The sequence below is a fragment of the Schistocerca nitens genome, chromosome 2 (assembly GCF_023898315.1).
Source record: "Schistocerca nitens isolate TAMUIC-IGC-003100 chromosome 2, iqSchNite1.1, whole genome shotgun sequence".
NCBI lineage: Eukaryota > Metazoa > Arthropoda > Insecta > Orthoptera > Acrididae > Schistocerca > Schistocerca nitens.
This window is the reverse complement of record NC_064615.1, coordinates 677545613-677572491: the sequence shown is the minus strand read 5'-3', so window position 1 is coordinate 677572491 and position 26879 is coordinate 677545613. Positions and strand designations below refer to the sequence as shown.

Below are 26879 nucleotides of genomic sequence, written 5' to 3'. Positions count from 1 at the left end.
CTTGAATGGGAGAAATGGAGTCATTAGAAACCATTTTTTTTATGTTGAAGTGCCCAAGAGCTTACATTATCCCTCTCCCACATACTCCTCATGCCAAGCTCTTGTCTACAGGGGGTTGGGGGTGGTGGGGGATGATGATAGAACAGTCTGTCTTTAGAACATGGATACCTTGGGGCTCCATTCTAGTAAGGTTCAAGGTTTCACTGATAGTTTCGTCAAGGACTGAGAGGCAATGCTGGAAGTGAGGAACTTCTGTAATGCCTAGAGAGGAGGAAGAGAAGGAGGATCGCTTTGGGATTTGGGTTGTAAATGTTCTAGACAGCCACTTCCAGCCTTGCTTTTCAGTCCTTCCTGAAAAATATCACTGAAACCCTCAACTTTACTTAAGAAGAGTCCCAAGCTATCCCCCACCTGAAGACAGACCATAACTCCAATGTTTTATTTCAAAGTCTTCTCCTACAAATATGACAACATTTTTCATTTAAATGCCTAGCTCTTTTTAAAGTTTACATAAACATCTTACTGAATCTTGCAAACATTCCAATCTTCTTTGCCAAAATGCAGAATTCTTTGCAGTTATTAGTTTTAGTATTGACTCATATTAGACGACGAAATATAAATATATTTTACTTTTTGAAGAAATGCTGTTGGTGACATTCAGGTTGTTTACGAAAATTTGAAGATAGGCACAATAAGTATGGTAGGATAATGATGTTCAAGAGAATTGTCTCACATAAGTAACATCTTTCTAGCATTATTTATTTTGCTATTGCACAGTCAGTCATTATTACACATGATATATTGTTTAATTGCAGTTAAAATTGCATTTGCAATTAAAGTACAAGATCACTTGAATTATAAATATATTCAAAATAATTCATACAATTAACAATGTCCACTAGACAAATTTAGAATTCTATTACTAGCAAACTACATAAAGCTAAATGTATTTTACAAGGCTACAGGGCTACAAAACAATTGTATTTCAACTAGATTAAGTCAGCCACAAACTCTATTACTGTGACCTGTAAAAAGTAATAGCTTCAAAAACTCAACATATTCATGTCATCATGATGGATGACTCATATGACATTAACATGTCCCACTGTCAGTTTGCAGAAAATTATTTATTTTGTGATAGAAAAATCATGTATGTGATTTTAAATAGCACATGGGGTCTCTTAAAAAAGTTTGTCCACTTCGTTTGCAGTGACTGAAATACGATACCAGAAAATTGTTACATAATTTTAGCTTTCTGTTAACCAAAAAGAAATTTCTGAGAATAACACTGAAGTCAGTTTCGTTATTCTCTCTTTCTTTCCCCTTTCAGTTCCTTCCTTATGTTACAATTAGCTTTCTATTTCTCTACCTTCATTTTCTGATCATGTACAGCCAGTCTAATCTCTTATAGCATGTAGTTTAATTATTAACTACCATCCTCATTAATTTTCTGGGTAAATGGTTTCCATATTTGAATGAGAATCAATGTACTCAGCTTAGTTTAGCAATCAGATATAATAAACAGGCCTTACTGTCATTATTTGTGTTTTTCAGCACATCTGCTATCATAGTATAAAATAATTATAATTGTTCCACGTGGTTCTGAAGACAGTAAATGCGTCTGACAAGACAACACTCTTGAACTAGAAGATACAAATAGTTTTGAGTTGGCCCTGGGAATGTAGAATTGTACTGACCATTCAGCTTAAGATAAAAGAAGATTCACAAATTAATAGTTCTCTCTGAGGTAAACTAATTGCAGAAGTGTTGCATGATTAGTTTTCATAAAAAAAAACATTAAAGAAAATGTGCATGGTGTGAATGCTACCAAGTATTTTTGGCTGACTATATTTGCTTTTTAACATCTAAATCTGGTTTAGATGAATAAGCAGTTCTGAGCATTGATTACAGTTAAATCATAATCATCTTCTTACATGCAGGATAAATAAATGAACACATATTGTATGAACTGTATGGTTTTCTCAACAAGCTGCATAATTGTGTATTTGTTTGTCATTCTTTAATGCTAATTTTCAAATAATGCTCTTGATATAGTAACAATTGAAAATGTTTTGGTTACACAGAATCCACTGAAGAAGGAACTGTGGTGGAATAGAAGCAAGATTGGAATCCTAAATATATTTAACACTGGATGACACCTGTCATGTTTGATGGTGAATGTGATAGAACATTCAGATAAGAACTAAATAATTAGTCACCATTTGTTTAGTCTGTATGAGAAAATTTCACAAATTACATTCCAATTATTGCTCTTCCAATTCATTATTAGAGAACAGTGTATGGAAGTGGGAAAATGATATTTATACATGATGTATTCTCAACATGTGTTATGGTGACATGTAGAGAACATGTGTAAATGTAGATACCTAGTAATATTTCCACCTTTACTGATAAGTAAATTTTGCTATTATTGTAAGAAGATGTATTTTCCCGACTATGGAGATGTGGGAAGCAGAAAATTACCTATGAATCTAGGGTGAAAAATTGTGCCTAAAAATGCATTCTGAACAATATCAATAAGTGTAGGGTACATTAACAACAGAAAGGTTAACAATCAGAAATTTGTTAATATTTTTACAAAAGAGCATCTCCCTATGAGGAATTGAAATGAAACTGCGTATGAACAATGTAATTTCAGTCTTATATTTTTTATCGGAGGATGGATTAGTCTTTAAATTTTTGGAATATTTTATTTAGCAATTAACAGTTAAAACTCTGAAGATTGGCGGTTCTGATCAAAACTTTTTTGAATATTTCATTTAGTAAAAAGAATTGATTCTAAGATGGCAAAAATATTGTCTGAAAAGAATCAAGATATGGGTTTAATTTTCTGTTAACAATGAGATCATTAGAGGCTGGCACAAGCTCAGATTGGGGAAGAGTGGGGAAGATAATTAGCCATGCCCTTTCGAAAATGGTTTAGAAAAACCTACATATGGAAGACTGGGCAAGGATTCAGAGGACTGTCCTCCCAAAGACGGGTCCAGTGTCTAATGAACATACTACAGTACCTCAGTTTGAGAGAGTGGTATGATGAGTGAGGTTCTCTTCTGGAAAATTATCGTTTTTATTTGCCTAATATAGGTAAAATTTATGTTTCCTGTGCTCAGACAGTAACTACTCGTATTTTTTCATTAAGTTAGTTTTTCAGAAAAATTAAATCATTATGTATGACAAAGAATACATGAATAGACGTTTTTACGGAAAGCGACGTGTACGGTGCGAAATAAGATTCCGCTCTGAGGAGTGTCTTTTAAAAGGCAATACCGCATTGGCCTCATTCGGCAGTATTTACATGGCCCCTTTCAATATGTGTAATTTTATTTACAGTTTTGAACCTCTTTGCTGGAGATTAGAGTTTATTTACAACTGATGGTGGACTGCTAAAATTACTGTAGTATAACAATAGCACGATCTTATTAAAAATTTTGTCAAACACATATTAAACCAATAACCATGTACTAATTATCGATTGCACGAACTTATGGCATTTTGGAGTAGCTGCTCGCAAGTGTCAGTATAACTGCACGTGACGTATCTGCAAATCGAGATCCCTGGAGTCGCACCACAGCATGCACTATGAGGACATGTGAAGCGGCCGTGGCTCAGGGCTGTGAGGTGGTCTTTCCCACACGCGCGTGCCTGGAGCGCAGCCAGCGCTGCAGCAGCTGCGTCGTCAGCGAGCCGCCCGCCGGCACGTCGTCGTCGTCGTCATCGTCGTCGCTGTCGCGGCGCCGCGGGGCCCGGCCGCCCACGCCACCCGCTCGCTGCGCCGCCCCCGCTGCGGCCCCCGGGGTCTGGCCCGCCGCGGGCGGAGATCCGGACGACTCGGAGCCAGAGGGCGACTGAGACGGTGTGCGCGGCGTACGGGAGCCAGATGGCGGCGTCACCGGCCAGTTGGACGCCGCGTGCCGCACGTAGCCTGCGCATGCGCATGCGCGGTACCATTCATAGTAACACACATTATTGTCTAAGCCCCCCTCCCTCACACGTATATGATATAATAATTTGTCAAACTGGCTACATTTGCTAAACATTTGACCCCGTACGGTGCTATTTGACGCGTTTGTCAAGCATACATCGTGTTTGACGTGGTTGTGAGAAATTTTGACTGGCGGAAAATTTGACAAGATGACGGATTTGTTGCGTCGATGGTTCGCCACATAAGTTTAGTGAAAAATTGTTTTACAACAATATATCTCATTGTATAGAGAGCTTCCACCACTACGGAACCTAAGATCAAGGATAAAAAGAACGGGTTCCCGGGTTCGATTCCCGGCGGGGTCAGGGATTTTCTCTGCCTCGTGATGACTGGGTGTTGTGTGATGTCCTTAGGTTAGTTAGGTTTAAGTAGTTCTAAGTTCTAGGGGACTGATGACCATAGATGTTAAGTCCCATAGTGCTCAGAGCCATTTGAACCAGTTGATAAAAACAAAACAGCACATACAATTACCAAAACGATAGAGACATCACATCTTTCCCAGACATATATTACGCAGGAATAGGTTAAGAACAAAATCAATGTTTTACCCGTAACATACAAGCGGGAGTTCTCTGGTTCTTCCACAAACGATGTGAGCTATATGTTCACACGGTGTCGTATTTTAAAGAAATGCTGTTTGAGGAGCACGTAGAAGAGAATAAATTTTCCCATACTAACTAATGTCAAAATACTCACGAACACAGTCTGCTTCAAAGAGGCAAACTTTGTTAGTCTGCGGGCTTCTTTTGACAAATCTGCTGTTAGACAAAGGTGCGTTTGACAAACAAGTGTGCTCGTTTACAGGGGCCTGTAATACAGTTGGTCAGAGAAGATCCCTGAGAGGTGGCAGCATTGTTGCCAAATTTCAGCCGCAAAGTGCAAATTTCTGACGACTAATAGTAGCCGCCTACTGAGCAGTGACAGCCATATGGTGTTGCCATGGGAACTTACACAAAAACGTGTGACTTGATTGGTTAAGGTAAACGCGCGAATCAGCAGCCCCTTCTCGCTGCAACAGGAATCTTCTCTCAGAACTATGAGCTAATGCGCCATCCAACCAGAGGCTGATAGAACCCCTGTGCAAATCCTACAGTGACAGGAACATGCGATATTTTATGCAACTATTAAAATAACAGTATTAATGAGTAACCGCTGGGCTCCCACTGCCTGCTGCTAAGAAGGTGATTGTTTTTGCTGATATGACTTGCAATAATGACTGCGCGAAACGCCGCTATCTCGTTCGGGATGCTACAGCAGACACCCTCTCGAGCACCCCGAAGACTTCTTGAGCCCTCGGCTGTGATGGGTTTCAGGCTGTCAAAAGAACTATGGTGTGTGCATACGCGCACGAGAGAAAGGTGCCTGCCCTATGATTGTGGCACCATACACAATCATTAACCTGGCTCCAGGGAGGTAGGGTGTCCTTCCCTATCCCTCCACTGGGGTAATTCCTGTCTGGCGCGTCCACGTCGCGGGGTGGGCATCCTACACTTCAGTAGGCCGGAGTGCTAGGATGGCTGAGTTCAGGCAGGGACCCAAACCCGTGGGGTATAACACGGAACCCATGCCCAGGGTTACGGGTGAAGACCTTAATGGCAGCGACGGCGGAGAAGGAAGACTTCGGAACGACGTAGCTGGCAGATGAGGCAACCCTCCTTTCTGGGGATTAAATGAGAAGGGAACCACTGCCTTGTGGTGGAGGAGAAACTCCAAAGGCTACGGGAGACAACCCCAACAGAAAATCCTTCCTTGCGTTAGGCCTAGCAAGCCAGTAGGAAAGTCTTCATATATTGCTTTCAAAACACAGACGAGCCTCGAAACGAACCACTCAAGATTTGACCCCACTGCTTCTTCAAGTACTGTTACAAATGATGGGAGACCTGATGATATTCATCAGTACAAGAAGATGAAACCAACTGGACTAAAAAATAACCTAAATATTGGCACCCTTAATATATTAACCCTCAATGGAAAAATGGAAGAAATGACAGATGTAGTAACAGAGAGGAAGTTAGATATATTGGGATTAAGCGAAACAAAGTGGAAGGGAAAAGGTGAGAAGAATTTGAGAGGAGGAGGAAAACTGTACTGGAGTGGGAATAACAGGTCTGGTAGAAATGGTGTGGCAGTGATGGTGAATAAGAATGTACAAAGCTGTATTGAAAATGTGAGATATATATCAGACAGGATCATAATCTTAAACCTGAGATTCCAAAAAGAAACACTAAAAGTAATCCAGATTTATGCACCTCAAGTGGGATGTAGCGAAGAAGAGAAGATGGACTTTGATAATGTGTTAGAAAACCATATAGAGAGTGCTAATATAGTGATGGGAGATTTTAATGCACAGGTAGGCAAAGACAGAAAGGGATTTGAGCAAGTATTGGGATGTTTTGGATATGGAGGCAGAAATGAAGAAGGGGAAAGACTCCTGGATTTGTGCCAGAGGAATGGAATGAAAATAGCAAACAGCTGGTTTATGAAGAGAGAAAGTCATGTTATCACCAGATACAGATGGGATGGAAGAACGAAGAGTGTAATTGATTATATTCTAGTAGATAGGGAATGGGGAGAGAAAGTAACAAATGTGAAGGTAATTCCAAGTGTGAGTGCAGATGGAGACCATAGGTTACTGGAGGGACAATGGAAAATGAATCAGTGTGTGAAAAATAGAAAACAGAAGAAAGTGATGAGGATACGGGATTGGAAATTGAAGGAGAGTGAATGTGCTGAGAAGTACAGAGAATTAATAACACAAAAATTTCCAAAAGAAGTTTTCTGCGATGTAGAAAGAGAATGGAGTTTATTCAAAGACACTTTAGTCGAAGCAGCACAAAAAGTATGTTGCAGAACATCTGGAAAGGGAAAAGTAAGACAGACAAGTTGGTGGGATGATACCACAATCCAAGCAGTTAGAAGAAAAAATGGAGCATGGAGAAAATGGTGGCAAACTAAAAATGACGAAGACCATAAAAGATATATAGAGGAAAAGAAGAAGTGCAAAGAAATAGTGGAAACAGCAAAGAAAAAGGCATGGGAAGAGTTTACAAAAAAAACTTGAAGAAGATGTGAAGAGCAATAAGAAAATGTTCTATAAAATGATGAAAAATAAAAGGAAGGCTTCTGAAGTACAGTAAAGATGGAAACAGAGGACGGTACCATTATTGAAGATCCAGGGAATATAAAAGATCTCTGGAAAGAACATTTTAAGAAGCTGTTAAACGCTGAGGAGCAGGTACATGAGGAAACAACAAATAATGGAGAAATTGAGAGAAGCTGGGAAGCAGAATTAGGACAAATTATACGGGAAGAAATGGAAAAAGCTGTGAAGAAGATGAATGGGGGAAAAGCCCCAGGACCTGATGAAGTATCAGTGGACATGATACGAGCAGCAGGTCCAGTGGGAATGCAGTGGCTATATAGAGTACTATCAAGCGTGTGGAGAAATAGTAAAATACCTGACGACTGGAGAACAGGAGACATTGTTCCCATCTTCAAGAAAGGCAATAAAAGACTTTGTAAAAACTACAGAGGAATAACCCTCATGAGTCATACAGCCAAGATTTTTGAAAGAATTTTACTAAATCGAATAAGTGAAAAGATAGAAAAGGAGCTGAGTGAAGAACAGCATGGGATTAGGAAAGGAAAGAGCACGATCGACCTGATATTTTCAATCCGTCAACTGATGGAAAAAAGTTGGGAGTATAACAAAAGGGTGATAATGGTTTTTATAGACATAGAAAGGGCATATTACTCAGTTGACAAGGAAAGACTCTGGGAAGAACTGAAGAAGATAGATATACACTCCTGGAAATGGAAAAAAGAACACATTGACACCGGTGTGTCAGACCCACCATATTTGCTCCGGACACTGCGAGAGGGCTGTACAAGCAATGATCACACGCACGGCACAGCGGACACACCAGGAACCGCGGTGTTGGCCGTCGAATGACGCTAGCTGCGCAGCATTTGTGCACCGCCGCCGTCAGTGTCAGCCAGTTTGCCGTGGCATACGGAGCTCCATCGCAGTCTTTAACACTGGTAGCATGCCGCGACAGCGTGGACGTGAACCGTATGTGCAGTTGACGGACTTTGAGCAAGGGCGTATAGTGGGCATGCGGGAGGCCGGGTGGACGTACCGCCGAATTGCTCAACACGTGGGGCGTGAGGTCTCTACAGTACATCGATGTTGTCGCCAGTGGTCGGCGGAAGGTGCACGTGCCCGTCGACCTGGGACCGGACCGCAGCGACGCACGGATGCACGCCAAGACAGTAGGATCCTACGCAGTGCCGTATGGGACCGCACCGCCACTTCCCAGCAAATTAGGGACACTGTTGCTCTTGGGGTATCGGCGAGGACCATTCGCAACCGTCTCCATGAAGCTGGGCCACGGTCCCGCACACCGTTAGGCCGTCTTCCGCTCACGCCCCAACATCGTGCAGCCCGCCTCCAGTGGTGTCGCGACAGGCGTGAATGGAGGGACGAATGGAGACGTGTCGTCTTCAGCGATGAGAGTCGCTTCTGCCTTGGTGCCAATGATGGTCGTATGCGTGTTTGGCGCCGTGCAGGTGAGCGCCACAATCAGGACTGCATACGACCGAGGCACACAGGGCCAACACCCGGCATCATGGTGTGGGGAGCGTTCTCCTACACTGGCCGTACACCACTGGTGATCGTCGAGGGGACACTGAATAGTGCACGGTACATCCAAACCGTCATCGAACCCATCGTTCTACCATTCCTAGACCGGCAAGGGAACTTGCTGTTCCAACAGGACAATGCACGTCCGCATGTATCCCGTGCCACCCAACGTGCTCTAGAAGGTGTAAGTCAACTACCCTGGCCAGCAAGATCTCCGGATCTGTCCCCCATTGAGCATGTTTGGGACTGGATGAAGCGTCGTCTCACGCGGTCTGCACGTCCAGCACGAATGCTGGTCCAACTGAGGCGCCAGGTGGAAATGGCATGGCAAGCCGTTCCACAGGACTACATCCAGCATCTCTACGATCGTCTCCATGGGAGAATAGCAGCCTGCATTGCTGCGAAAGGTGGATATACACTGTACTAGTGCCGACATTGTGCATGCTCTGTTGCCTGTGTCTATGTGCCTGTGGTTCTGTCAGTGTGATCATGTGATGTATCTGACCCCAGGAACGTGTCAATAAAGTTTCCCCTTCCTGGGACAATGAATTCACGGTGTTCTTATTTCAATTTCCAGGAGTGTAGAAGATGGATACATTAATGTTATTAAGACAATGTACAGAGGCCACAATTGTAGAATTAGAACACCATTGGGGAACTCTGAATACTTCGAAATAAGACAAGGACTTAAGCAAGGAAATATTCTATCTCCCGCGTTTTTTAATGTTGTGATGGAGGGAATGAATAGGGCAGTTAAAGATATAGTAAAAGAAAAAGACAAAAAGATGATTTTTGCAGATGATATGGTAATATGGGGTGATAAAGAGGTAGATGTACAGTTACAGCTTGATGAGTGGAAGGAAATAATGAAAAGGTAGGGATTAAAAATAAATAAAGATAAGAGTGAAGTAATGGTATTTGGAAGAGAGAAAGGAATCAACGGAAATATTACCTTGAATGGAGAACCCCTCAAAGTGGTAGAAAGTTTCACTTATTTAGGGAGTGAAATATCTAGGGATGGAAGAATAACTAACGAAATTAATAGGAGGTTACAGAAGGGAGGCAATTTCTACCAAACAATAAAACATCTGATTTGGAATAATGAAGTTTCAGAAAGAGCAAAACTCCTTGTGTATAAGAATTATTACATCCCTATTGTCACCTATGGTGGAGAAACATGGACAATGACAGAAAGGGACTGGAGCAGACTGCAAGCAGGGGAAATGAAATTTCTCAGAGCAGTTAAGGGAAAAACAAGAATGGACAGAGTAAGGAATGTAGAGATTAGAAAGGACCTCAAACAAGAAAGTATGAGAGAAGAAATTGAAAGAAAGAGATTAAGATGGTATGGGCATGTTAAGAGGATGCATGGGCAGAGAGTCCCCAAAATTATGGAAGAACTAAAGATGGATGGGAAAAGACCTAGAGGGCGCCCAAGAACACGGTGGAAAATGGTAGTGAGAATATCTGTTGAAAGGAGAGGTGTGACATGGCAGCAAGTGGAGGAAGAAAAGTGATGGGAGGACCGAGCCAAATGGAGAGGACTCGTCAGCACCCAGACCCGGCAGTAGCTGGAGCGGGATTCGGAATGAGTAGTGCCTGTTAATCAAACAATAATAGTGTAAGATTCACCAACAGAAAACGAGTTTTCATCATTAGCTTCTTTTTTAGACAGCAATGAGAAAACCATGATTTTAATGGAATGCTGTTAAAATTTAAGTAATTTTAAACAAATCAATACCATTCCTGTCTGGCCAATGTAATAGGCAGCCTCAATACTTCCGTCTCGCAATCCATCAAGCACAGACAGCTCTGTGTAGTCAGTGTGCTCCTGAAACGCATTTGGACCTCGGGAAAGTTCCATCACGGCCGTTCCACGCTGTAGGCTTGAGTCATCAGTTAGTAGCTCCGACCGGGCAAGGTGTTACTCAGGCACTGCAATGTACTCGTCTATCATGCAAATGGGTTATACAGTTCTACAGGAAATTCAAGTACAGAAATTTTACATCAGTACTTAGAAAACATTCCAGTTGTAATGGAAACTGTCCCGCTGGTTTCAGCGTACTTCTCGGATCCTATTATATAATCACTCGATTTCTGGGACCTGTTATTTGGTTGTTACTCGTAATTAATAATTTTGCCCATTGCTATTCAATACGCATTGTCAAAGTACTTGGTACAGTCAGAAAGTAATTTAAGATTAATTTAATAGCATTCCCAGATGAATGAAGTTGAAGTTTTAATGAAATGTGCGTCCATATACGCAGCACAAAAGCCGTTCACGACGTGCACTGATCGCATATCGAGAATCAGAGCTCAAAAATTGCACTTTGCGTTTTCCCGATTTTTGGAATCTGAAAAGTGAACTGGAAAGACACTTTTTTGCAATGATAGCCGCAGTAAAATAGCCAAAAGACATTTTAAATAGTTGTTGAGCCTGGGGAATAGGTGATTAAACTCTTGCGTTGATTATTAAAAATAAATAAATAAGTAAAAGGCTTCTGCTTAGAAATATTTTGACTGATCGTGTATGAGCTGTGCTAGATTGCTCTATGAGGTACTCAAAATGAAATACGAATCCTGTGTACACTAGCATCAGAAATATAAACACACCAACTGTTGTTACGCACTGTCTTCCTGTACCACTGACTTAGAACATGTGAGGTTGTGACACGGGGAAACGGCATAGTATTGTTCGTATAATCCAGTGGGTGTGCATGGAAACGAACTAGAAACAGCGTTTTTTTTTTTTTTTTTTTTTTTTTTTTTTTTTTTTTTTTTTTTTTTTGACATTGAGGACGGTAGAATACGAACGTAAATGCTGTTTGTTGGTAAGTGCATCAGTTGAGAACAGCTAGAGAGATTTGGCTAATTTTTAAATTTTCGTAGTAGTCTGAAAAAGGTTGTGGACGAAGGAAAAATTCGAAAAGTTGGCCGGATAATTCGGGAAAACCATAACTCACGATTCGAAACATGGCTAAACTTAATTATTTTTATGTTTTGTTCGTTATGGTACTGGAGAAATTTTCACAACAAATATCGGGACAATTACAAAGGGAAGTCGCAATTTCGGACAAACTGTAAAAACCGTAGTTTTTGTACGCACTCTCTATCATAACTGACGATAGGAACGACGTATTTTGTGAACTCGTTGCTTGTTTTGTTCGTCGTGCTCCCAGGGTTGGAAACAGCTCAGTTGAATATATTCATTTGAAAAAAATCGGAAGAGCTGGAGAAAAATCTGTAAAACCATTCTAGCCTAAATTAAAACAAAATTCCGTTTGTTTTTACTGTTGTGTTGTTTCGAGCTCTGTCCAACAAATGTAGTTATTTTATTTTTATTCAAATTGCAGTTTATTTTGCTACTTTGTGTGAAAATGTCGTTTGACAGCGGACTATCATAGTCCAATTGTGAATCTAGCCAGTCGCTTACATGGTGGAAAAAACTGATGCACTGTTTATTTTCAGTTGAAATGTGATTGTGTAGTAAATTCATCGCAATAGTTTCTCGAAATGAATTAGGTTTCGTCGTTTTATCTCAAATTTGCAGGTTTACCTATGAAATACTGTGAATTTTGAAGTGACAAACAGTTGTACAGTAACAACAAAGTGAATCATTTGTCCGTTTTCAGTTGAAATGTGATTATTCGCATCGCACTTTATGTCGCAATCGACACAGTTGAATTGAATTGAAAGGATGAAATAGCATTGCAATGCCGCCAATAAAACGGAATAATTTAAGTCGCAGAATTCGCAACGGTGCAAACCAAACGATTTTTCGATAATCATTATCACTTACAAGCCATAAATTTTGTGCACGCTACCAATTCCTCAGAAACAATTAACTCCTTCCTGGCAGCCTAAGTAAAGCCAAAGTTTTCGCCGTCTACGTCCAAGACATATTCATCTTCTCTGATAATCCCAAGATAATCCCAACTATGGTCTTACCATGACCCATACCACCACCACGAGATCAGTAGCACATCACTTCCAGTATTTACAGTCCACACCACAAGCAAATTTAAAGCCACCGATCACAGCAAACGACATAAAATCCATTATCGCAATGAAACATAAAACAGCCTCAGTTATGCCTCCATCACATACTGTCATCATAAGGAATGACTTTTCTCCTTCTGATTAATGGTAACAGCCCTATGTAACGCCATTGTTTGCACAAGTTTTAACGTCGGGTGGCTGACCACCTCAAAAATTTGTATGCTCCCAAAACCCAAAAGACCTCCTACAATAGCTTTTCCTTCCTGATCACTAGCCTTGCCTCATTTTTCAACATAGTCCTTGAATTCAGCCTCTCCAAACGCATCCGAAAACACCACCGAAAAGTGTTTCTTACTGAACAAAGTGGTGAAGTGGTTAGCACACAATACTACTTCCCAGGAAACGAAGTTCGAAGTCCTTCCAGTCATCCAGAATTAGCTTTTATGTAATCGCCTTAAACCGATTAAAGCGAATGCCAGTTGGTACTTTTGAAAAGGATACATGTAAATTCCTTCCCCATCCTTGTCCCGTCCGAGCTTGTGTTCCGTCTGTAATACCGAACGAGGTGCCAGTGTGCCAAAATCTTCCTATCCATATTCTTCTGCGATATCCCTAAATCGCCTTGGAAAAACGCTATGATGGTTCCTTTGAAAGTGTACAGCCCATTTCCTTTCCTATCCTTCCCCAATCTGAGCTTGCGCTCCGTCTGCAATGACCTCGTCATCGACGGGATCTTAAAACCTAATCTTCATTTCTTCCTTCTCTAATGACCTCATTGACGATGAATGTTAAGCCCTACTCTTTCTTTCTTCATTTTACAACGAGCGAGTGTGAGTTCCGTCCCCACTTTTCCACAGACACTCAAGTCCTGCACTTTGTCCACTCCGAATATAGAGGACACAACAGGCATCAACACTCACTAATCCTATTACTAGACACTGAAAAAGCCTACTATCGTATACTGAATCGTAGCCTCCAGTTGAGACATCACTGATAAGCGCTTGCAGTCAATTACAGCAACATATTTCCATTATTTATGGCGAGCTGTCAATCCTATGCAACCCTTATCACATTTTCCACCCCACAGCAGGGTACCGCAAAGATCATTGTGTCATCCGCTGGTTTGTCTCCATCACAGATAATGCCTCAAAATCGATCCATCCCACGTTCCTACTCCATTATACTGACAACATCAACTCCCCTTCCATCCATTCCAGCTTTCACTCATTCCAACGATCCCTTGACCATTAACTAAACTATCTACTCTTCCAAGGTAACAGTGGCACCCTTCCATCAAACCTGCAAAAAACGCAACAATAATTACGGTGAAAAACACCTTTTCAATCTGTCGCAAGAGTTTTATCCAACGACCTACAGTCGTCGAATCCAACCAACTAAAACATCAGTACACCTAACACTAATATTCCGCCTCCATTGCTGTCAGGGATTTTTCCTTGATAGGCATACAGCCTCGTGAGGCCAACTGAGGAGCTAGTCAAAAGATTAGTAGCGATTTCGATGTTAAGAAACCCGAGAACGACCGGGAGAGCGATGTGGTGACCACATGTCCCTCCATCCTACATCCAATGACGCATTCACACATGCAAGTCCCACATCTGCCTCAATCACACATATACAGATGCAGCATGCATCCCTGCTTTCCCCAAGTTATTCTACTCCTACCAAATCCTCGAATAACATGCATTTTGTCTTACTTTCCTTCTCACACCCACATCACTACCTGCTCCTACAGACCTATACCCTCTCAGATACAGTATCCAGATTCAAGAATGGCTTTCCTTATCTTACATCTCCCGTTAACTTGAGTCTCAATACCCCACTGTGGTCCCCAATTTACGAGAAGCCTGGCCACGTGTATATCACACACGTTTCCTTTCTTTCGCGCTAAACACTCCACATCCATTCCCAGAGCAATTTTAATCATTTTGATTGAGATCTGTGCCTCCTGTGAACAATAACTTATTCCGTCCCATCACAAATTAAGAATCCAACCCACTCTCTTCTTACTTCATTAAAATTCTACTAGTCTCTCAATCGCTAATTCCTTCCCCATAGAAACCCTATATCCTTTTTTATCTGATACCTACATCTACCAGGAGCCCCCACTGTCACTGTCTCCAAAGAGCAGAAGAAATCACATTGAAACATATTGTTGAGAAAGAACAATCCCCAGAGACACCACAAAATATCACAAACTAGGCAAACCCTAGACCATCCACCACTGTACTATAATAAAGCAATAACTTACACACACAGTAGCCAGGACATATTAGCTCCCCCCCCCCCCCCCCACACACACACACACACAAAACACACACACACACACACTCTCTCTCCCCCTCTCTCTCTCTCTCTAGCCAGAAAATACAAAAACACTCACCGAGTGACAGGAGATGCCTTCACCACTATCAAAACAAACAAAACACGAACACATCCCATAATAACAAAACAAAACATGCAAAATGACAAGGGGACAGTGATACTTCCCAACACAGAAGTGTAAATGTGTTAAGCGCAGTGAAAGTCCTGTGTGCAAATGCAAATACTCAACACATACACGTGGAGGCGAAGAAGAATGGAATAGACAACAAAACAAACATGAATAACGAAAAGAATAAAAACTGTTTCTAGTAATAAGTAACGTATGCAAACTGTTAATGCTCAAAACAAACAAAATTGGAAGACAAAAACTATATTGTTACAGTCACCACTGAAAATACAGCGAAAAGCGTCTGGTCTTAGTAGGACTTTTATTAGAGTTGCGGCAGAGGGCACTAATACAAGTTGTATATTTTAAGTGCAACTGCGTAAAAAAGGATCCCAAAAAAAGGAAGAAAAAATGTTGTGCCTGTATTGTGTGTGTGTGTGTGTGTGTGTGTGTGTGTGTGTGTGTCTGTGTGTGTACAAGGTGATCGTATACCCTGATCGTAATATGCTTCTTTTCTCCCTCTGGATTATTTGAGCGCCGTGTCTGATGGGCCTCCAGTATTCCTGTTCATTTCTACGTCACTGTGAATGTATACCTCTACCGTGTGCATTAAACTCTTATCCATTCTGTGGTGTCACCGCCAGACACCACACTTGCTAGGTGGTAGCTTTTTAAATCGGCCGCGGTCCATTAGTATACGTCGGACCCGCGTGTCGCCACTGTCAGTAATTGCAGACCGAGCGCCACCACACGGCAGGTCTAGAGAGACGTCCTGGCACTCGCCCCAGTTGTACAGCCGACTTTACCTGAGATGGATTACTGACAAATACGCTCTCATTTGCCGAGACGATAGTTAGCCTAGCCTTCAGCTACACTTGCTACGACCTAGCAAGGCGCCATAATCCTTTGCCATATATATATTGTGGTTATAACATGTATCATCAAGAGCGAAGTTCTACAAATGTGGATTAAAGTTAAGTATTCCAGAAGCTACGTACTTTTCTTTATAGCATTCATTACGTATCCTGTTTCAGACCTCACGCCAGCCTGCGTGAGTTTAAGCGCGTGCCTTTCGGCTTCCTCTCATTGTGTCTAGGCTGTCTTGTCTAGACACAACACATTCTACTTTCTAAGAAAGTTTCTGTTACTGCCTACGAGCTGCTTAAGGTTTTGCAGTATTTGTATCCTCTCCGTGTCCTTGGTAACCCAGGAGACTAAATACGTGACGACATATTACCTGGATCGAGTGGCGAGCTGGGGGATTCGCGGTCCCTGTGCGCGCGGTTGGCGACCCTGGCATCGTAGCCCCAGTGTGGCGGCGGAGACACCTGCTCCTGCTGGCGCCGGCCCCAGCGGAACTTGCCGGAGCCTCGCAGCGAGTCCAGCAGCAGCCGCTCCCGCTCTGCCGGTGACAGGGGTGCCAACATCTGCAACAGAAACAGCCGCAGTCCGCATTCTGCTTCCATACACCCATATCAACGTTGCTTATATGAAACAGCGTACCGTACGCAGAATTGCTTGACCGCCCATGAGAACACTGAAGGGCATGAATATCGATTTCAGGTTGCAGAAGTCGTACATTGAGTTCCAACTGCCAGTACATGAGTGCGACACGGTTTGCATTCTGCGAAGTATGGGGTCCATCCTGAATGTTACAAAGCTCAAACCTGTGCGAGTCGCTAATTTAGAATTTTGCCTATCTTTTCTCAGCTGTTATTCCCGAATCCTCCTTTAATCTATGTATAAGCAGATTTCTGCACCACATGTGCTAATCGTTCAATGCAGTTACATTCACTAGCTCTACCTTACAAAGTCAGTGTAACAGGCGTAAATGAATAGTGCTAGCCTTTTCCTTGACCAGTTAAAATTATTTTGAAAGTTGTAACACATCGCTCCTTGCCACCCCGTAATGTATTCCTCTTGACAGTCAGGGATGCCAAACAGGCGTAAGATGGCGGTACCTTCGGTAACCTCGAAGTCTTCTCACATTCTGTTAACTGTTGAATAACTAAAACTATTATGTAGGTAAGGAAAGGCACCCCAAACTCAATTGTGACGAATGCAGGGCAGTTGCTGCTAGGCTGAATGCCGTAACACCTACAACCATCAAAAAGAAACGCAAAGTACATCTATATAAAAAAGTTAATAAAAATTCTCTTAACGCTGTTTTAATAGACAGTCTTCACCCCTTCCGATCTGATCATGGAAGCGAAGGAAACTTGAATTATTTCAAAGTGATAGTATCGACAGCAACTGAGAGATACATACCACAGAAATTAATAAGTGACGATACTGATCCCTCTTGGTGCACAAAACGGGTCAGACCGATGTTGCAGGAGGAGTGAAAAAAAGCATGCCAAATTTAAAAGAACGCAAAATCCCCACGGCTTTTACAGAAGTTCGAAATATAGCGAGTACTTCAATGCGAGATGCTTTTAATAAATTCAGTAAGGAAACTCTGTCCCGAAATATGGCAGAAAACCCAAAAAGATTCTGGGCATGCATAAAGCAAGCACACCAGTGGCAAGACGGAATCAATACCTTCACTGCGCGATAACAACGGTGAAGTCACTGATGACAGTGACACTATAGCAGAGTTATTAAACACGGTTTCCGAAACAAAGAAGACGAAGTAAATATTCCTGAATTCCAGTCAAGAACAACTGCCAAGATGAGAAACATAGAAGTAGATATCCTCGGTGTCGCAAAGCAGCTTAAATCACTTAATAAAGGCAAGGCTTCTGGTCCAGATTGTATACCAGTCAAGTTCCTCTCAGAGTATGCTGATACAATACCTCCATATTTAGCAATTATATACAAACGCTCGCTCACAGAAAGGTCCGTACCTAAAGACGGGAAAATTGCCCAAGTCACACCAATACCCAAAAAGGGAAGTAGGAGTGATCCCTTGAATTACAGGCCCATATCACTAACGTCGATTTGCAGTAGGGTTTTGGAACATATACTGTATTCGAACATTATGAAATACCTCGAAGAAAACGATTTATTGGCACTTAGTCAAGACGGATTCAGAAAATATCGTTCTTGCGAAACCCAACTAACTCTTCATACTCAAGAAGAAATGAGTGCTATCGACAGGGGATGTCAAACTGATTCCATACTTTTAGATTTCCAGAAGGCTTTCGACACCGTTCCTCACAAGCGTCTTCCAAACAAACTGCGTGCCTATGGAATATAGCCTCGGTTGTGCGACTGGATTCGTGATTTCCTGTCAGAAACGTCACAGTTCGTAGTAATAGATGGAAAGTCATCGAGTAAGACAGAATTAATATCCGCCGTTCCCCAAGCAAGTGTTATACGCCCTCTATTGTTCCTGATCTATATTAACAATGTAGGAGACAATATTAGTAACCCTCTTAGATTGTTTGCAGATGATTCTGTCATTTACCGTCTTGTAAAGTCATCATATGACCAAAACGAATTGCAGATTGATTTAGATAACATACTCGTATGGTGAGAAAGTGGCAATTGACCCTGAATAAAGAAAAGTGTGAAGTTATTCACATGAGTACTAAAAAAAATTCACTAAATCTCGATTTCGTGATAAGTCACACAAATCTGAAGGCTATAAATTCAACTAAATACTTAGGGATTACAATTACAAATAACCTAAATTGGAACGATCACATAGATAATTTTGTGGGCAGGGCAAACCAAAGACTGCGATTCATTGGCAGAACACTTAGAAGGTGCAACAAGTCTACAAAAGACGCTGGTTACACCACGCTTGTCCGCCCTATTCTGGAGTATTGCTGTGTGATGTGCAATCCGCATCAGGTAGGACTGATGGATGACATCTAAAAAGTACAAAGAAGGGCGGCTCGTTTTGTATTATCACGAAATAGGGGAGATAGTGCCACAGACATGATACGTGAATTGGAGTGGCAATCATTAAAACAAAGGGGTTTTTCGTTGCGATGGGATCTTCTCATGACACTTCAATCACCAGTTTTCTCCTCCGATTGCGGAAACATTCTGTTGGCACCCATTTACATAGGGAGAAATGATCATCACGATAAAATAAGAGAAATCAGGGTTCGCACAGAAAACTTTAAGTGCTCGGTTTTCCCGCGCGCCGTTCGAGAATGGAACGGTAGAGAGACAGCTTGAAGGTGGTTCGTTGAACCCTCTGCCAGGCACTTTATTATGAATAGCAAAGCAATCACGTAGATGTAGATGTAGAATCCCAATTCTATGTAGAACTTTGTTAAGGAAAAGCAACTAAATGAAAGGATAAGGGTTAAAAGAATATTGTATTCACTGGCACATCGATTGAAATCATGTGGGTCAGTTGGCGGAAAGCAGAAGGTGTGACGTAAATGAACTAAATTACTGGGAAGGGACGCCACAGCAGCGTCGGTAGTATCACAAGAGAAACGAGAGTGTGACCACGGATTTCGGAATGCTCGGACTTGAGAGAGAAGGTGACAATTTACATGAGACTGCTTTAGAAATATAGAAATACTTAACAGTTTAGACGGAATGGAAGTGACTGTTGAATAAGAAAGTTATTGATCAAGTTTTACACTGATGCGTCAAAGAAACTAGTATACGCATGTGTATTCAAATACAGACATGTAAACAGACAGAATACGGCGCTGCAATCTCTATACAAGACAAAAAGTGTCTGGCGGGGTTGTTAGATTGGTGATTGCTGCTACAATGGCAGGCTATCAAGATTTAAATGAGTTTGACAGTGGTGTTATAATCGGCGCACGAGCGATGGGACACAGCGTCCCCGAGGTAGCGACGAAGCGGAGATTTTCCCGTACCTACCATTTCACAAGTGTGCCGTGAATATCAAGAATCCGGTACAATATTATAATTCCGACATCGCTGCTGCCGGAATTAGATCCTGCAAGAACGGGATCAACAATGACTGACGAGATTCGTTCAACGTGACACAAGTGCAACCCTTCTGCAAACTGCTGCAAATTTCAGTGCTGGGCCATCAACAAGTGTCACCGTGCGAACCATTCAACGAAACATCATCGATATGTGCTTTCGGAGCCGAAGGCCCACTCGTGTAACCTAGATGACTCCACGGCAGAAAGCTTTACGCCTCGTCTGGGCCCGTCAACACCGACATTGGGCTATTGATGACTGGAAACATGTTGCCTAATTTCAAATTGTATCGAGCGGATCGACGTGTACGGGTATGGAGACGACCTCATGAATCCATGGACCCTGCATGTCGGCAGGGGACTGTTCAAGCTGGTGGAGGCTCTGTAACGGTGTTAGGTGTGTGAAGTTGGAGTGGTATGGAACCCCCGATACGTCTAGATACGACTCTGATAGGTGACACGTACAGAAGCACCCTGTCTGATCACCTGCATCCATTCATGTCCATTGTTCATTACGACGGATTTGGGCAATTCCAGCAGGACAAAGCAACACCCCACACATCCAGAATTGCTACAGAGTGGCTCCAGAAACTCTCTTCTGAGATTAAACACTTCCGCTGGCAACTAAACTCCCCAGACATGAACATGGGATGCCTTGCAACGCCCTGTTCAGAAGAGATCTCCACCCTCTCGTACTCATACGTATTTATGGACAGCCGTGAAGGGTTCATCGTGTGAATTCGCTCCACAGCGTGTTGCGGCGCTTCTGCCTGGTCGCGGGGGCCCTGCATTATATTAGTCATGTGTGCCAGTTTCTTTGGCTCTTCAGTGTACTTCACAAAGTGCTGAACAGAGTGAATTAATGTTTTCTAAATTACACTTTCTCAGTACTTAGAAAGATTTTTAGAGTTGTTTACTGTGTTTGTATTTATGGACATGAAAAAAGTTGTTTCCTTATTGTAATGTGTTTTATCTAATCCATTAGCCCATATTTTTAAGCCTTCTACATTTTATGAGCATTTGGCGTCATTCACATTACATTATAGTATACTTTTTCAACCCCTCATTTTTTTAAATGGTCTGTTTGATGTTTGTCTTATTAGTTATCGGAAATTTTTAAATTCCAAGCGCCTTCGGCGTCATTTATAACATTTCATAGCATACTTTCTCAGCTTATATTTAAGATTGTCAGCTTGTAGTGAACGGCCGGGCTAGTCACTTTCACATCCTAATAGAACGCTATAGCATCGCCCCAAAGATTTAGAGCTTATGTATTTACTACAGTTCTCCACGAGCGCCAATGCGTGCCCTGGCTCTACACAGCCCCACGGCTGCGGTGTTGCAAAACGCAGCGCGATTATCAACTTCTTATTTGTCTTACGCATGCTTCCATTCTTGATACTCCAATCGCCACTGTTCTTCGACGTCTCTTACATTTTTTAGTGCAACTAACTTCACCGTAGGTAGAATTTTAGCTAAGATAGTTCTTATTAGTATCTGTTGTCTTACGCTAACAAGCATTTGTAAAAGGAACTTCCATAGTGTTATGCTTGTTTGCTTTCAGTAACATTGCACCTAATTATGGGCATTTATTAGTTCGAAATCGGTCATAATATTGGAAAAATAAAAGCGGTTTATCTCCATATTTGCACATGATAACTGTTACTGCCAAAAACGGTTCGAAAATAATAAGTGATAACCCAAAGGAAACAATTAAATATATATTATTTCGTCTAATCACTCACGTGTGAAATAAGTACAAGAAAAGATCGTCATAGTCACACTGAAATCATCATCTTCACCGTAACACACAGAAGATTTTGAGCGACGGAATTCTTCCAAGGTAAATAGTTAGGTATGTCAGTGACCAGAGTAAAAAGATTGTTTGCAACAGATTCTTTCAGTTATATATTAGAGAAATCGGATAAAATCGTAGGAAAAGATATCAAAATCCGTTGCACAAATAAACATTTAAAAGTTCACAAACAGTTTAAGAAAGTACCATCTTGTGATAACTGGTTTCACATGGCAGGATAAACTATACTTGGCTTCACATGCCAGGATACATCCAAATCACCTTATACATGGCTTCACATGCCAGGATCTTAACAGACAGAAATAGAATAAACAGTTTTTAACTGGGTACATTATACCGGTATCAGATGTTCCAGTGAAAGGGACTGCGCCCTGCGTAGAGCTGATGGATTGGTGTTTCCGCATTCTGTCTAAAGCGTTTTATGGCCGCAGCCTACCGGGCTGCCTTAAGTGCTGGTGATTTTCCCATAAAAGCAGGTGTTTTCCCACACCTGTCAGAAACAAATATCTGAAAACTCCTGGCAGGAAGCAGCACTTTGCAGAGGAGCGCTACCAGTGATAGCAGAAAATGACCAGTGACCCGCCTGCATTATGCTCCTGATGCTGATGGGCTTGAATGTAAAAATTATTTTTAGGAGTCGTTTGGAGACAGCTACCTGCAGGTGTAGGAACCAATTTGTTCGTTCTCTGGGCCAGAAGCGGTGTTTTAAAAGTGGCCAGTATCCGGGATGTTGGTTGGTAGTTTGTGGTTGTTAACGATCACAAAAGTTATTTTTCTGATACTGAAAGCCTATGATAATTCCGAGGTGCATTCCCACGCCGCGGTGCGGAATTATTGTTAGTCTTTCTCTAACGCTCTAGGCGAGAGTTGCAGTTTTCTGTGTGTGCTTGCTCGGTTGGCAAAGGCTCATATCGTCTAATGGACGAGACGGAACGGCGAGGATACTGAAGCCAATAAATTACGGTTGCTTCCGTGGGAGCTTGGAGGCGCCTGTTTCGTGTGACTTGTGGCCAATTAAGTTTGAACCGTTATCCAGACTTGTCTTTGTGGAGATTACTGTTGGATGTTGTTAGAAACCAGCTAGCGGCTGTGTATTCACAGTTAGCGTCTGTGTTTTGCAGTCCAGTGGTGCTCAGTGCAATCAGATAGCTACAAAAACACCTCCCACCATCGATTATTTATAGAATCGAACCCCCACGAATGAAACAGCTTCAGACATCTGATTACTTTGCAAACGAGTTAATGTGTCAAATGTTTGACGTTAAGCACGTAAATGAGATAAAGTTTAAACAAGGTTTGAAGTTACGTTGAAAGTTTGTTGGAAATCACTAAGTACTCTCACTATCGAGCATTGGATGTGTATTGTCTGGGCAATTTGCGCTCCGTTTCAAGCAAAAGCTAGTTTTTCATGCAACTAAATATTTATGACGTCACATCTCCTGAAATATGTGTCATACAGTGATATAATTTTGTAGATGCAGTCACTGGTATATATGGATACTGTCTGGAAAATTTGTTGAGAATGGAGTAAGTAGTCAAGAAGCTATATATTAAAACGTCATGCCTGATCCTAATGTTTTACTGCACGAACTGCGAAAATGTAGTAAGCGATGAACTACTTTTTTTTCATCATTTTGCAAAGAGTGTTACCGAGAAAAAGTTTCTGAAAGTTTGGAATCATGTATAAGGTTTGTTGCAAGTCACTAAGCGCCCACAATCTCAACTACTGGATGAATATAATCTGCATAATTTGCGCGCCTTGAGTTAGTCTGCCATAAGATATATACACAGTTTCTAACTGTAATACTTGTCTTACTGTGTTAAATTGCGAAGTGCCGGGGCTAGCAGTGTATTTAACACTAAATTCTTCTAGAATCTTCATATATAAAGGATGTACTAAGCCCCCCCTATTCTAACTCCGACTTCTGCTGTTGCACATGGATTAAAAAGAAACGCGAACTGACTGTAATCGACCCTGCAAGTGGAGTAGAAAAGAGTTTGGCACCTGCAATAATTTAATTTGATAAATAAGTTAAATAAAGGAAAGTTTCATTAACGTAGTGAGAAATGAAAGGGTTGCTCTACCGATTAACAGAATGAAAGTTCTGTCCAAAATAACAACATGATTTATTATGATAAAATCAAAATAATAAACAAAACACATGAAACATTTTACAATACATCAAATTGGCTCAAATTGGATACTCAAATAAATGCTGTGAAGGTGAAGTTGTCCCTAAACTAGATTGTGACATTTATGATGAAGTGGTATGTGGAGCCAATTCCTTGCAACTCAAATCTTAAGAGAAACACACAGCCAACCCAACATTAATTGCTGCTACAGTAGTGAGAACTCAGACAATGAACACCCAAGACAGAACAAAGTTAGAAAAAGACGAACAGGCGCGCTCTGCTTAGCTCTGATTATCACCTAGGAAAATCCCTATCTGCCGGTGCAGCGGACATACATTACCAAACTGTCTTCTTAATTGCAAGAACACGATCTGGCGTACCGGAGGCGATGGCTGGTTGCTTCGACGTCCCGTCGTGGTGATGATAATGTCGCGAGTATAGCCCGAAACTAATTATCCTGGTCTGGTTGTTCCAGACTAAAGACTTCCTAGCAATACAAATGCGCCTCTGAGGGAGACGAAGAAGGCTCGCCACACAATCACTGACGGTACAGTGATTGATTTTAACAAGCGAAGTCACACTGTAACTCCGATACAGTCAACTTTAGCCAAAACTGCTCAAGACAGACAACATAAGCCGCTTGTACGCAGAACGCTCAATTGCCAACTGTACTCAGAAAGTTAAGTTGAAGTCGAAACTTCAGCAACTTCGTCAAACAGTTACAATTAAATAAAAGTATATTAGACAGCCAACGGAAGGCAGGCTGTCCAGAGCAGCGAGAGCTCAGTCTTGTAACCTACTCCGACCGAAAGGCGAGAGCCGACTCCCTCAAGAGCACCCGTACAAGCCGAACACAGAACATTCGCGCCCCCACGACAGTGGCCGTGGTTAAACGTTCCAATCAGCAACTCGAAAACCGGCGGAACATTCCACTCTAATGCCGAAGCACTACCATTCCACCAAGGGAGATTCTTGGCGCCAATTTCTGCGCCGATTTTGCTACGTCACGGAGCTATGCCCTGAGCAAGCCAATCACAGTTACGATTTTGCAGAAAACGCGGGAACTGCCTGGGAACACAAGTCATTCCCACGCCTCGCTGGTAGCCCGCCATAAAGTGTTTTCACTAAGTTTCTGCGAAGTAACGGAATCTCTAGCCCAGCCGCTCCTTCAGGCCCCTGCGGGCGTGTCTTTTGACAATGTCGGCGTCTGGAAAGCATTCACTCGACTCCCTCACACCTGTCGTCTTAACCCTTTCAAGATCAGCAGAGCCCGCCTGTCACCGGACCACCCGGGTGACGAGAGACGCTGCGTGGGAAGTCCGCGTGTGAAGGAATAGCGACTTTTCACTGCATGCAATTAGAGAGGAAGATCGAATTACTCAGACTAAGATAGAAATATGAGAGGGGGTTTCTGCCACCTCTCAAAATCTTTTACATAAGAGTACGACTCTGAATTAGTAGGTTATAACGGCATTTTACTTTTTTAAATTTGACCAATAATTTTTGTTGGCATTCGAAGTCGTTGTTAGATAGCCGACCTGCAATTGGATCTATGCACCTACACCGGATTAGCCGTCTAAAATAGTATTATACGGGGTGTTCTGAAACTATTTGTTCAAATTAATACAGGAGCTAGAGAACATCAAAATAAATTTAGTTCGATAATGAACATATGGTTTCTGTAGCCAACTTGTAATGTTAGTGAACATTTTGTTAGTGGTGCTGGCATAAGCCGTTGCGTCGGCTTCGCTGACTGGGAATGTGTTCTGACTTTCAAAACTGCTCTTTGTACGGATAGTTGCCTGTAGTGGTTGAATATACCTCTGATCTTTAGACAAAGGATGTACTTCCAGTACGATGGGGCGCCAGCCCATTTCACCACTGACATGAGGAATCTCTGAGATCCACCGGGAATCGATGGATCGGCCGAGATGACCACGTGACCTGGGCGCCCAGATCACGTGACTGAATCTCTTCCTCTGAGGGCATATGAAGCAGCTGGTAGTGCCTGAAACCATTGTGGAAACAGTAGACGATCTCAAGTTGCAATTAGCATGCCATACGTATCTTAACTAAGTACATTTTCTATGTTCTCTACCTCCTATATTAATATTAACGAATAGTGTCAGAACACTTTGTAGATAAAGGGTAATAATTTCTGGTTTGGACTGATAACCTGTCAACCCTATCCCGCAGGTCATGGATGGGCTGCCGACCCATATTTACAATGCTTTTAAACAGGTCACAGAATTAATGCGGGTCGGCCACTGACGTTTCCCAAGTAAAATTCGCACCAATGGATCGCGTAATTTTTTTCGCGCGCCGTTCGTCGCTAAGAACAGCGCGTGAGTTCTGGCCGCAGTTGCGAGTGGGGCCTCGTGCTGGCCTGTGACCTCTCTCAGGACGAAACGAAAGCTATGTTTAAAAGTTTCATTAAGATAGTCTTCAAGACTAGTCAGACAAACTACGCCTCTGCCTGATGGCTCAGCGAGTGCGTGCATCTCTTGGGTGATCGCATTCTCATTCAGCAGCGGGGTTGAAATCTCCATCTGGTCAATCGCTTACGTCAGTGCCGTCAAGGTTGTTCTGGAGCGATCATGATGGATTTCCTACGCTGTCCTTGTCCAATACAGCTAGTGCTACGCCTTTAATCACCTCGTCGTTGATGGAACGTCAAACCCCAGTCTTCCTTCCTTCCTTCCTCTTTAGGGGAGGAACTTCCTCTTCAAGCATGAATCTCGTTCGAGGCTGTGGGATGCTTCTCGTGTCGTAGCTTTCCTTCCTTCTTCATTGAGACAATTTTGACTTCTATATAGGAGTGTTCGGTGCAGTATCGTCGGTCATTGATAGCTTCACGCCAGCAGTCGACCACCGCAAAGATGTTGCATGTCAACGCAGCATCATCGGCGGCACCCATCCGGATGAGGCTTGAGCCACGCCCCCCAGAGTTGCGAGCGCCACTGTCGCTCAGC

At 42.3% G+C, this 26879-nt stretch overlaps 1 protein-coding gene across 1 annotated transcript in view; it reads right to left on the bottom strand.

Moving 5' to 3' along the window:
• Positions 1 to 3503: 3503 nt before the first annotated feature.
• The window catches only part of LOC126235241 (BUD13 homolog), a 213049-nt gene continuing 189673 nt past the window's right edge, over positions 3504 to 26879 (bottom strand). Inside the window, exons 7-9 of the mRNA XM_049943972.1 lie at positions 16331 to 16520; positions 3795 to 3943; positions 3504 to 3575 (exon numbers count right to left, since the gene is read on the bottom strand). Of these exons, the coding sequence (XP_049799929.1) occupies positions 3504 to 3575; positions 3795 to 3943; positions 16331 to 16520 (411 nt within the window). The remainder of the gene's footprint in view (positions 3576 to 3794; positions 3944 to 16330; positions 16521 to 26879) is intronic.